This window comes from Schistosoma mansoni (assembly GCF_000237925.1).
Source record: "Schistosoma mansoni, WGS project CABG00000000 data, supercontig 0323, strain Puerto Rico, whole genome shotgun sequence".
In the NCBI taxonomy this organism is placed as follows: Eukaryota; Metazoa; Platyhelminthes; class Trematoda; order Strigeidida; family Schistosomatidae; genus Schistosoma; species Schistosoma mansoni.
In genome coordinates this window covers 38,175-52,492 of record NW_017386176.1, presented here as the reverse complement: position 1 = coordinate 52,492, position 14,318 = coordinate 38,175, and the positions used below count along the sequence as shown (strand labels likewise).

Here is a 14,318-nt window from a genome sequence, read left to right as displayed (position 1 = left end):
AGTTGAAACGTTTATAAGACCAAACGAATATCACATAAACTAGTATCCATAGACTAGGCGAAATGTTATATCTAAAATAATCAGGACGAACAAATCAACGGTATATCATTGAATTCAATTTCAATTTCAGTTCGTATGTTCATTCAACACTTACCTCATCTTATCGTGTCAAGTTATAATTCAATTTTTTATAGAATTTTTCCCGTTTATATAGACTTTTGAAGTGTAAGGTTCTTCTCTTCTGAATCGATGATTCAAAGTGACCATAAGAAAGATTGAATTTAATAAAATCAAATGTTCATTATGAACCAATCATGGAGGTATATAGCATCATCGTTAACCAATAGTCTTCTGGCTGTTGAAATCATGAGCTGAAATTTATTAACTGTTTGTTGAAATTCTTGACCCCTGTAGATAAAACTTCTCTTTGATGTGAAAGACGATATTCTGAAATGGGTGATTGATTAAATTTTACTTCAAAATGTGTGCTCATATGTTTACGAACAAACAGTTTGTTGTCTGTAATAATGTATTGATTATTCGTCAACGATGAGTTGTTTTTATTTGATTGGGTAAAATCAAAGTAGCACAAATTGTAATGATTGCATAGCAACAAATACTCTATTACACATGGATTTTGTTACAATAAGCACATTTTGTTAAACGATTTCACTGTCGTTTTCTCTTTTATAACATTGTAACTTCTGAACAATGTCACATCCATTCTATTTGTATACCACACCATAACACTAACTTTCAATAGATGTCCAGATCAATAACGATAATGATTTTCCTATTGAGTACATTGAAGTAGAATCCATTGTGCTCAGTTTCATAGATTGAGTTTTCAAATCATTGTAATCAGAAGAATATAATACATTCCGCCGAAAGTGAACTGTTAAAAGTGGAGAACGATTTCTTTTAGCAGACACATTCAAAACTATAGCATTGATCATTGTATCTGAAAACTAAAATGTTTGTCAATACTCAGATTGAAGACTGATTTTTATCTGTTTATTTCAATGATCTATTCCCTCACATCAGTTGAGCTTGTATTTTATATCATCTGTATTCGAATATAAAAGAAAATCACAGTGATAAGATAATGTCGAGTGTCTACTTGACTTACATTAAACATTGAATGACGAATGAATAAAATTCTACACATTCATAACTGAATAATAATTTTGGTGAAATAAGTCAGGAATGTTTGTTTTTGCGTGATATTTAAAAAAAGATTTCCTCATGACACAGTAGAGGTGTATTGGTTTACTTTAGACAGATATGAACACTAATGAAAATGTTGTTACCTTGACAATCACTGTTTGTTGTCGAATAATAAGACTGTTTGGGTAATTCCGTGAATTCATCAACATCAAAATTGTTTTCAGTGGTGCATTGTCAATTTAATGCCGTTGACCAATATCTAATTATGAGAGGAAACGTCGTCTCAGCATGTGATAGTGTAGATCAGTTAATCTGCTTGAAAATAGTATGATTCAGATAATGAAGTATTCAGTGGAGTGTTTCCCTATACCGTCATGTCTATTTCGCATATTGTTATTAGTAAATGTGTTGTAAGTATAAAGTATGTTTCACAACATAATGAGGTTACATGCTTTTAAGGTTATGCGACGTCAGATCTTACATTTTGCCAGGTCTTGCATATAACCTCTTATTCTTCAATCTTCTTCATAATCCTTTCACAAGCTTTAACACTTTAAAGCATTTGTTGTATTGTGAGAAATGCAGAAAGCAGTTGACAAGGTGTGTAGTGAACCTCTTGAAGTCATCAGTAAAATGACAATGAATAGATTTCTAATGTCTAGCCTAAACCTGAAATGTGTTTTCCTAATAATAACCATCAATCCTGTTCACATATTTTTCCTCCTATATCTTCCGGTAGAAGCTGTAGAAATGTAATAATGATATAGTGGTCTGTGGTGAAACAGAGTAGTTTTACAAAATTATCAAAAGATAATGACACTTATCGAAGAGAGTCTCAATGGAGAAGTAGGAAACGGACTATAATTGACTTTGCAAATTCGGTTGCTCCAGGTAGGGAAAGTAATTCGATATATTGTCCATCCTCAAGAGTCAGACGAATATGCAGTGATGACACAATTGTTGATGATGAACTTAATATAATTAAACAAACTCTACGAGGAACAAGCTACAGAACCATCTCAGTTAATGATTATTATCTGAAATCAGGATATCAAGTTGAATGAAACCTCATACATAGTACGAATAATTGACGACAGAATATTGAATTCAAAGGAAACACGGCATTGTGGATTTCACAGGACGGACTATTCATATCCTTAAAAAGCATTCTATTCTGCCGTATTCCGAGTTGTCTTCTGTAGCAGGAATCTAAGCAGTACAGTCTCAAAGATCAACTTACGTTTGGTGAGATGCATTAATTCATTTGCCAGAATATGCATTTAAGGCAAAACAGAAGATAAGCTATATACAATGCATAAAAAATGACACTAAAGCTATGATAATTGATAGTGCCAAACAGAGAACTGAGAAACAGTGAATAGAGATTTCAGTTTCGTAACAACTACGAAGGATTGTTCGTTCCGTTGCTTCTTTGTATTCCGTCTTCACTATTTCCATTCAATGAACAATCATCTTTAAGATCTCTTTATCAGTAGACAACACAAAGTCTTTGAGAGCTCATAAGTATACTTGAAGTGATTGAAATGATAAGTCTGATCAAAAAGAACATATTATCCTAGATGAACAGTATATGTTATAACAGAAAGTAACGCGTGCCTTTTTCATCCTCTCAAAACTGTTCAAACTGATTACAGTTATTTGACGATTAAGGCACCAATATGTCCTTCAATATCACGAATAATGATCACAAATACTGTTTGGCTTCTTTCAATCTAATATGCCTACTCACGTAAGAAACTACTTTTCTAAAAGTAAAAATAATGATAAGAATAGTTTCTATGATATGATAGTGTCATCTATCTGTTAACCTTGACCGTTGTTGTTGTTGTTGTTCAATTATCATTCATTTTAATTCCGTGTTGTTTATCATCAGATTTCATCTATGATATGACATTTTTTTGTTAAATGACCGTGATATGAGTTGTCATAATAATGAGGGATGCCACTCTCTACTAATGTATTCATATGACTGATCATCTTTGACACATACAAAACAAAAATGAATGAAATTTTCATTTTACATATGACTAATACTTTTCCGAAGCCAAAACGTACTGATAGTTTGTTCATCAATTATTAGAAGGTCTTGATTCAGTTAAGAGTAAACACGAAATCATCCATTATCTTATTTCAAATCAGTCTAGTAATACATGTCGAATAGAATTATTTTGATTTTAAGTCTTCCATTTAAATTTGTGAAGATAATTGAGTATGTGGCTTGCTTAAGGCTGCATTCCACCTCCAACATAATACATATAAGCAGCAGATGTTGCTCTCGAGATAATGACAACCAGTGCAAGCTGGATAATTTATGAAAGTATAGAAATCAACACACAACCGATTTCCATTATGGTTAACTTTGCTTACGCACCCACTATGGAAGAGGGTGCAATTCAGTAAGTCCGTTCTATAATATGAATTGTACAATTTGTTCTATTTATTGATTTTATCTGTCCGATTTTTTTATACTTGCATTATGTATGTGTATTGTTTCTTCTGCTATGAACATGCCTTTCGAAAATACTGTGTCACATTTACAACCAACCCCGTCTGTGAAGGCTCTTATTCGTCTTTTTCACTCGATTTATGGTCACCATCTTACAGCTTCGGTTTACTGAACTCTAAAATTACTTTCTGGGTAACCTCATTCACGTAAAATATATGTGAGTCCGGTCATGCATTTATTCATCTACCGAAAACTCAACCAAACTTGATGAAGCCTTCGAAACTCGTCAGTGTCCCTTTTTGTTATATCCTAGTGAGGATTAAATTACAATCAAATTCTGTAAAATATTGATGGGAGAATATTATTTACACTCTTATTGCATAATGTCTCAACAAATAGTTTGTAGACGTTCGTGTCCTTCTTGTCGAAGCTTCATTTTGACTTACAATTATCATGAGATTTACGATTCCTAAGTTATTTACACCTTCCTAATTGCAGTAGTCCACAATCATGACAACTTTGCGGCTTGATCATGTACAAATGTGATTTCCTGTTACACGTTGTGATGTGGTCTGTTTGGCTTGCATATAAATCAAATATGCTTGAAGTGAATGATTTGCATATCGGAAGCTGATGTGTTGTTCACAACCTACTCCAGTCTCTCTCACAGATGAACGTGTTAAAATTCAGATATTCAAACAGTCACTTGCTTACTGATCCTCAGACAGTAATCCATTCTATGTTATTCTGATTCAGTCGAATCGCGATCTTCCTCACAAGAACTTATTATTGAAGTAACTGCAAACATTTCTCACCTTCTATTAATGAAGTTTTGGGATAAAGTAAAAGTGTAAAAAGACTGGAAAAAAGAATACTTAATGTAGATACCATTAAATGGAGATCTGAGCAAATGTGAGAACTATAGAGGTTTGACACTTTTTTCATAAACAGGAAACGTTTTCAATAGAGTGTTGCTGAACAGGATGAAAGATGCATTAGACCATCGAATTGGATCTCAACTGGCTGGATTGCTTAAGGATCGATCGTGCACAGACCGAATTGCGCCACTACAGATCATCGTGTAACAATCAGTTGAGTGGAACGCGTCACCATACAAAAACTTCATCGACTATGAGAAAGCGTATGACAGTTCGGATAAGAGAACATTATTCAAACTTCTTCAACGCCATGGAGTTCTTGAGAAGATGGTCAACATTATGCAATATATATACGACGGAATACACATCCAGTCGGGAAATATAAGCAGATATGAAAAAGATGAATAGCAACTTGAACGAACTGGAAGGATTTCCCAGAATAGGGTTGGATGGAGAGTGCTATTGTGCGGCCTATGCTCCTCCACAAAGGGTGACGTGCGCAAGCGAGTATATATCTTCCTAAAACAGTTTCTGAGGATTAAACAATAACTGTATATCGTTTATGTCTTATTTTCCTATTCTTTCTATGTTTATATCAGTCGTTTTTCGTGCTAAAATTATACATTCAACTCTGCTAATTCACATTCAGATGTCACCACAGATACAATGATGAAGATTTCTTATTTCACAAGAATTTCACACTACAGTTTCTTCAATATTGTTTATTTCTTATTAGTACTGAACAGGAAATTTTGATCTGTTCATTTTGCATGAAAGTACAAACTTAGAGAACAGTCGGAAACTCATAAATTGAAGCTGACGCAACCGAAAGTGACACCTCATAAAAACATTCGATACCTCATTACTCTAGATAATAAAACGTGAGAACGATTGCGTCATATCTCACTGTGTTTATTATTTTGAATGTGTGTGTGAACATATACCGAATCGGTTGCGAAAATCAATAAAATCAAATGATCCAATAACAGCAGAGGATAAACATCCATCATTCACTATTGCCAAACACAAAATTGAAACAAGTCATAAGATTGATCCTGACTCGGTTATTGTGTTGTTGTCCGAATGTAATTAAGGGCGTATATCAATGTTTATCGAAACCTTAGCCATATGAAAATTCAAATACACTTTTTCTATTGGAAAACTAGTTGTATTTACCGTAAAACCACCATAGTAATTTTAGCTTACAATTCAAGGCGATGAGGTGTCGAATTCTTTTCGCATTATCATCTTTGTCAAACTTGTCACCTCCTATCCACGACTTCGGGTCTGGTTGATTTTAAATTTTGATTTCAAAATGTTCTTACAAACTGTATGTGTAATCTGATTGTTCGAAACCAATGACCTCAATGATTATTTCCATTATTTATTATCATTGATCGAATGACAATGTCTGTATAGTGAATTAATTGAAGAGCTCAACGAAATTCGGCTTATTTAGTCTCAAGTGTATGTGCCGTTCGTATTATATACTAAGATGTTCGTTATACGTTCTATCGTCAGCTGATTTTAAAAGTCGTCAGTGTACCTTAGCGTTATATCCTAGTGAGCAATAATTTGTAGGCAAGTTTTGTGAAATATTGATGTGCGAATATTATTTACATTCTTATTACATAATGTTTCAACAACTGGATTGTGGATGTTCGTATCCAATTTGTAAGAAGCTTAATTCTGACTTGCAAGTATCATAAGATTCACTATTCCTAAGTTATTTAGAGTTTCCTGATTGCAGTTCTCCGTCAATCATGGCCACTTTACTGACTGATCTTGTTCAAATGTTATTTCCTGTTATATGCCGTGATGTGGTGTGTTTGGTTTGCATATAAATGAGATATGTTGGAAATGAATGATCTGCATGTTAGAAGCTGTTGTCGGTGTTCTGAACCTACTGCAGTCTTTATCATAAATAATCACGTTTATATTCAGATATTCGAACAGTCGTATTTTATTGATCCTTAAACAGAAATCCAGTCCATGTTTTTCTAATTCATTCAAATGGCCAAATCCTTTACAAAAACTTATTCAATTCGATATATTTTTAAAACAAAATGATAGAGTCCAATCAACACTTAGGACTGGATAAGCATAGAGTTGATTGATACTCAGCAATCTATTAGTGTACTCAAATAATCAATCTATTGCCTAAGAATCCTACTGAACATAGTTAACACAAATTTCAATGTAATCCATCTTTCTAATAAATTCTCATTAAACCGGTATTGAAATTCGTATTCAATACTGATGGAAATTAGAAAGAAATTATTTCAAGTACTAAAAACAAACAAACAAACATCAGGTGGGATAGAAGAATAAACTGCGAAGTAAGTTACGTCATACGTAATATTGATCGGTTGAGTAAATGAAGAGTAAATGTAAAGCAATTAACTATTGATTACATAAGTTCGAGAAATATGAACATGACCTTCACAGTGAATGTGAGTTAGCTGATGATCATCAAGAATTCGAACATGATGATGATGATGACGACATTGATGATTTTCGTTAGGACAAATATGATGTTAGCGACGACGATGAAATTGATGAATGCGTCGATGATCTTTGTGATGGCTTTGAGAATGAACTTGACGATGAATGTGAGTAGGATGATGATGATGATTTCGAAGATGAAGATGATGAAGCACATTGAAGTAGCCTCAAACATGGCACAACTTCTATTCAAGAGGATTTGGAATAAAAAAATGCCTGCAGACTGGAAAGAAGAATACCTCAACATGATATCATAAAATAGAGATCTGAGCAAATGTGAAAATTACAGTGGCGTGACACCGTTTTCATTACGAGGAGACGTTTTCATTAGAATGTTGCTGGACAGGATGAAATATGCAATAGACTCTCGACTTCGAGAACAACAGGCTAGATTTCGTAAGGACAGACAGAATCGCGACACTACAGATCATCCTGTAACAGTCATTTGAGTGGAACTCGTCACTATACAACAACTTCACGTAATAAAGTGTTTGACAGTCCGGACATGTGAATATTATGAAAACTTATTCGACGCTATGAAGTTTTCTAGAAGATGGTCAACATCATCTACAACTCATACGTAAGAATACACATACAGGATTGCCCAAAACAGGGTGGATGGAGAATGCTAGTGTGCGGTCTATGCTCCACTATAAGTAGTTGCGAGCGCAAGCACGTCAGTATCATCCCAAAACACATTCGGTGGAACACTTTGAGCATTGAAAGTTAACTGAATATGGCTCTTTACTCATTCCCTTATTTTCTCTATGTTCATATACATCCTTTTCTGTGCTCATATTATACATTCAACTCTGTCACTTCACATTCAAGTGTCAACACAGATACACTGATAAAGTTTTCTTATTTCACAAGAATTCCACACGACGGTTTCTTCAATATTATTGACATTGCATTCATTATTATTGACATCAGTAACATTAGAATAAGAATAATAGAACAATACCAATTACTGTTATGATTAATATTTATTTTTTGTTCAATTATAATCCATCCGACTTAATTGAACGCTTTGAGCATACATTTAATGAAAATTATTCACCTGATTATCACTGTAGTTACAACTTGGCACCAGACACCGAATCACCCCAAACTCTCATCAATATTCTTCTCAATTTACAAATTCAAAACCGTGTCCATTTTATTACTGTTAATGCCTTCCTAGTACTGAACAGGGAATTTCAATCAGATCATTTTACTTGAAAGTACGGTACTATAAAACAGTTTGAAACTGATGAATGACAATGTCTGTATAGTGAATGAATTGAAGAGCTAAATAAAATTAGGCTCATACAGTGTCGAGTGGATGTGAGGTATTGTACTTTATACTATGATATTAGCTATACGTTCCTTCGTTAGCTAATTTCGTTCAGCTTCATAGGTTGTTCCAACTGTTTGAATGAATAATTCGAAATAATGCTGAGAGATCCAGACTACGAGATGTCAACTATTTATTTATCATATAACTAACACAATTGAATTCACACTTTGCCCCTTCTTATCACAAAATTGGCATTTAACTGACAATCCAGCACAGACAATCACACAGTATGAACTGATGAAGACTCGCACAGAATATTGACGTGTGATATCAGTTCACTAATGGTTATCAATGATTGTTCGTTCTGTTACTTGTTTAAATTTCGTCTTCTCTTTTTCGATTGAATGGACAATCATCTTTTACATCTTAAAAAAATCATTAGACATCACGAAGAGAGTGACAGTATATTGAAAGTATACTTGAAGTGATTGAGAAACAATCTCTGTTCCCCAGAAACATAATATGCTCGATGAACAATATATGTTTTTTCATAAAAGAACGCATGCCTCTCTCGTCCTCACGGAAGTGTTCACATTGACTACAGTCACTTGACGATTCAGTCACCAATATGTGTTCGAATATCACGTATAATCACCACAAATACTATTTGGCTTCTTTCAATCTAATATGCGTACTGACGTAAGAAAACTATTTTTCTAAATGTAAAAATATTGATATTAACACTGTCTATCATGTGATAGTGTGATCTATCAGTTAACATTGACTGTTGTTTTTGTTGTTGTTCAAATATCAACCATTATATTTTCTCGTTGTCTATCACCAGATTTTATCCATGATATGACATTTTTTTGTGTATTGAGCATGATATGAGTTGTCATTATAATGAGAGATGCCGCTCTCTACTAACATATTTATATGGCTGATCATCTTTGACACATACAAAACGAAAAAATGCATGAAATTATCTTTTTACCCATGATTAATACTTTTGTCAATACGAAATGAAGGCAAAACAGATAGTTTTTTCACTAATTCGTACACGTTCTTGATTCAGTTATGAGTAAACATTGAAATCGTCTGCCGTCACATTTCACGTGAGTCAAGTGATACTGGTCGTATAGGATTTTCTCGATTTCAAGTCTTCACTTTATCAATCTACGAAACTATGAATAACAATCACGGTGCTTTTACACCCGTTTAAATAATACGTCCCATAATTATTGACTATGAGACCGTGATCATTCATCTTGTTGACAATGTCCACATCTCATTATGTGTCACCTTCTATATCAATCACTAAGATAGATTAACTCAATGTGAACCAATATCCTGGATAGAAATATTTGACTGTTCATCAAATACATAATAATATATTATGAAAATAATAATAATTACAGAATTCACTCCGATTTACAGGCACGATCAATTTGATAAATTTAGCAACATTTGATGTAAAAAACAAACATGGGACATACACGTTTGCCAGTTCAGTAACTGTTAAGTAGTTTATTTAAGACATGTGTCACAACAATCCAATACATCAGCAGGGAACTTGTTATTTTTTTTACTTAAGTGTAAAGCCTGATGATTTATGAACGTTGTTTTTTAAGGTTATTTCCAGTGCCAGACAGAGTTATTGATATCTGTCTACAATTAGAGAAAGTGAAATTAAAACAGAGAGCACCGAACAACAAAACAATGATTGCCGAAATATGTCAAATAAGTTAAGGTTACTAGAGCCATTGTTAGTGTAAAGTGACAACATGTAAGTGTTCAAACTTCAAAATATCCTACAATCTCATTTGTGGAGTAACAAAAACTTACGGGCGATAAAGTATTAAATGCATTTTTGGAGGAGCAGTATACATCAATGCAGCGAACAAACAGTAGGAGAGATTTTATTGTACGGAAAGATTGTGATAGATTTTTTCAGTGTCTAGAAATTTCGCATAATGTCTCAACAAATGGATTGTGGACATTCGTATCCCTCTTATTACAAGCTACATTTTGACTTTCAATTATCATTTCAATTACACTTCCTAAGATATTTTCAGTTTCCTAAATGCAGTCCTCCCAAAATTTGCCTCTTTACGGCCTGATAATGTACAAATGTTATCTCCTGTTATATGTCGTCATGTGGTATGTTTGGCCTCACTTATGAAGAAATAAATAATCCTCTTGTTATTCAAACTCATATCACTCATATTTGCGAAATCAGCATGAACTACCTCGTCACATCAAACTTGGCTAACCCCTTATAAAACACTTTTGTTCATATTTATTGTTCAAAAGCACAATTATGGATGTCACTATTTGTTTAGTAATTGAGTGTGTGGCAATCTCTCAATCATGTAATTCACATTTACTACCTATCTATAACTACGTGTTGTTCGTTTCATGATCAAAGAACGTGCATAGACAGTTTCAGGCAGATATTTTCATTTGACAATATTCACATGTTTTATACAACTCATTGTTACCTGATATTTTGGATAGATACATTTTACTGTTGACCATGTTCATGTATTCATTCGTGAAGTTTGGAAAGAGCACTTGAGTGCAGTGGACCTCAATTGTTCCTCAATTAATATTGTAATCGGTTTTTACGAAAATCAACAGTGATGGAAACTTTCTTACAATTCAGCATGTGACAAATGCTTCAAAATGCCTGAAAATGCTGCCATTATTCATATTATCATTGGTTACATTAACAAACAATTTTATTTTCAGATCCGTATTTCTTTTACTATTCTACGATTGTTCATGTTGTTCTATTCAAAGTCAAATATTTGTTCGGATTGACTTATTTGTTTTCGGATCCGCTTCTTTGTGGTCCGACATAAAGTCAGCTTAATTTCTCACCCACTGTTTTTTCAAATAAAACGCCTAATGATGTGTACGAACTTTGCGTCACATTAATACGGTATTCAGTATCAAGTAATTAGATATCAATGTTTCTTATTGTATAACTTACAAATAGCATAAGGATTGACATCTACTGCTAATTAGGTAGACTGTTTAAAAACTTGATGCCGGAAATGCCGAACATAAAATGGTTTTAAAAATCCATCGTATATGACATACCAATTTGACTTCTTTGAATCACACTTTTCTCGGTGTAGTCAAGGATATGCAGTCTAAGAGTTATATATGACGTTTCTAATGCATTCGACACGATAAGCCATCAACTTGTTGTAAATAAAATGTCATACCACGAGGTCCAAAATACTCTGCCTATTTGCTTTGATTCCATTCTCAACCACCGACATCAAATAGGTAGAATTTACTCTTCCTTGGCGAACGCTGTCCATGTTAGAATTGACATAATATGAAGTAGTACCCACAGCCCCTTGCTTTTTTTTACATTTTATCAATGATATTGGCGAATGTCTTCGCGCAGTGGTGCTCAAAATGGCAGCTAGGCTTCACTCAGCTAAATGCCACTGGTTATGCTTCCGCAAAACATAAATCGAATTAGGTCTTACCATGAGTAGTGAGGTGTTATCCACCTTTACGGAACGGGTATTGCTCCAGATCTCCCAGTCTGAACGTTTCATAGGTTGCATAACTCGTAATCTTTATATCCATCGAATAGAACAGCGATGTGTGATATCAGTTCAATAATTGTTATCAATGTTTGTTCGTTCTGCTGTTTGTTTGAATTTCGTCTTCTCTATTTCAATTCAATTATCTTTTGCATCTCTAAATCATGTTACAAAACAAAGTCTTCGACACCATGTAAGTATATTTGAGTTGAAAACGAAGATGACTCTGATCGAAAGGAACGTGCTGTCTTCGATGAACAGTTAATGTCTAACCAGAAAAGAAAGCCTGCTTCTTTCGTCCTCTCAAAACTGTTCACACTGAGTAAAGTTACTTGACGATAAAGTCACCAATATGTGTTTCAATATCACGTATAATCGTCACAAATACTATTTGGCTTCTTTCAATCTAATATACGTTGCCACGTAAGAAACTACTTTTCTTAAATTAACATTGGTGATAAGAATAGTGTCTATTATGTGATAGTGTGATCTGTCTGTTAACCTTGACCGTTGCTTTTGTTGTTGTTCAAATATCATTCATTCTAATGACGCGTTGTTTTTTTTTACCAGATTTCATCTATGACATGACGTTTTCTTTTGTATTCTTATCATTATTAATGGCTTTATTCAATATTATAATCTGGTACAATATAGACTTCTCAGCATGAGTTGAAAAAAAGACGACCTGCTTGAATACCTGGCCTACCTATTTCTGCCATCTAAATATTTCAACAAGTTATCTAGGTTTCTTTTTAAATTGTTTTAACTTGTCATTGTGTTTATTAATCGCATAACCTATACTTGCGCGTTTATGTAAAGCTTACGTTGTAACGGTAATGCAAATCATTACATGCAACATTAATAATGTGAGTTTGTTTTTCTCATTGCAGGGCAACAAAGAGTGAATGCACTGGAAGAAGAAGAACAAGCCCTACGCGGTCTGAACCTGCAGAATAACGAGTAAAACTATTTTAAAATAACTTTCCTCTTTCGTTTTAAGAACAGCGTTTTTCAGTTTCAAATATATCTGTTGCACCAGCACACCGTCATCTCATTACAGAGGCACTTGTCTGTCTTGACTGTTGTGTTGCTGTTTCAGGTCGCTCCTGCTCCCAAGTAAACGTCAAAATATAACGTGCTACAAGTGGTGATGGAGGTGTTTGCGTCAAAACGTGATGAAAACTATAGGGAACCACCGGTCATTCCAAGCAAGTCAGCAACCGGTGCAATAATCCGCCAGCCACCACTACTGGAAGTTTCGTCGGACTATGCTCTTTGGAAGGTCAGGATTACGACTTATCTACGTAAGGTTCCAGCTACCGAACATTTTAACTACCTCATATCATGCTTAGACGATGAAGCAGCAAAAAGGGCGATAGCCAACGGTTTTTCTGCAAGCAACTCATCTGCTCAGAACTGGAAGATTCTTGATGAATGTTTTTCGTCGACAGTTAACACTCAGCTGCGGATCATGCAGTTTCTGTCGCGTCACCAGAAAATGAGTGAGGAGTCCATTAAATACGTACACTCTCTGCAGCAAGCCACAAAAGTAGCCTTCCCCAGCGTAGACGTCATTATTCGGGAAGAATTATTACGTGCACGATTTACAGAGGGCCTCATGCCAGGTGCACTAAGACGGCAATTTCCGTACATGCCACCGAAAAGCACTCAGGACCTAAGAACCACAGACCTTCGGTTCGTTGCCACGGATAAGCTATCAATAAGCTTTCAATACACCTCATTTGTTAGTGAATGTTATTGAACAGCCTGGAGTACTACATCAGTCCGACCCTACTCAAACTATTTCCGCGGTCAAATGGTGCCCCGATAGACAGCCGCCACGAACTAGTCAGGATAATCGGAAGATGGAGTGCTTTTACTGCCAAGGCTTTGGCCGGAGTGTTGTGGATATCAAATCCCCAGAACTTACTTGATAAGTGGCTCAATTTTGTAATTTTATTTTGGAAATTTGAATTTAGCTGTTTTCGCGCCAAACGTGCTCTTATTATCCTCACATCATATTTCCCACTTGTAACTATCTTAAACGCTATTGGTCCATTGTTTCTTTGTGTGTGCTATTTATTAACGATGCCCAAGGACATTTTGTTGCTGTATAAATACGCTTGACTTTTTCCCTTATTTAATTTCCGTGCTTCTGGCTGCTACGGAATATAACTTCCCCGCTCCAACTTGGACTTCTTACTCTAGTTAGCTGTGTCTGGGTCACGTCAGAATAGCTAGTAATCGGTCTCTGGTCACGTCAGAATAGCTAGTAATCGGTCTCTGGTCACGTGTCTTTGTTCCGTTCGCTACTCGTGAATTCGTAAAGCTTTCAGATATAACAATTGGCGACGGGGACAAAAATAGATCAGTTTGTAATTGTTCGAAAATCAGGCAATCATTTTGTGCAATCAGCATCCAACATTCTCTTTGGTGTCCGTGAATGCCATTTTGTC

The 14,318-nt window shown here is 34.7% G+C and overlaps 1 protein-coding gene across 1 annotated transcript; it reads left to right on the top strand.

Moving 5' to 3' along the window:
- Window positions 1-13,360: 13,360 nt before the first annotated feature.
- On the top strand, window positions 13,361-13,541 carry Smp_192040 (hypothetical protein; the record flags this gene model as incomplete). Its single annotated transcript, XM_018792379.1, has 2 exons — window positions 13,361-13,509; window positions 13,535-13,541. The coding sequence occupies 2 exons, from the start codon at window positions 13,361-13,363 to the stop codon at window positions 13,539-13,541; spliced, it is 156 nt and encodes a 51-aa protein (XP_018644102.1).
- Between the last annotated feature and the right edge of the window lie 777 nt (window positions 13,542-14,318).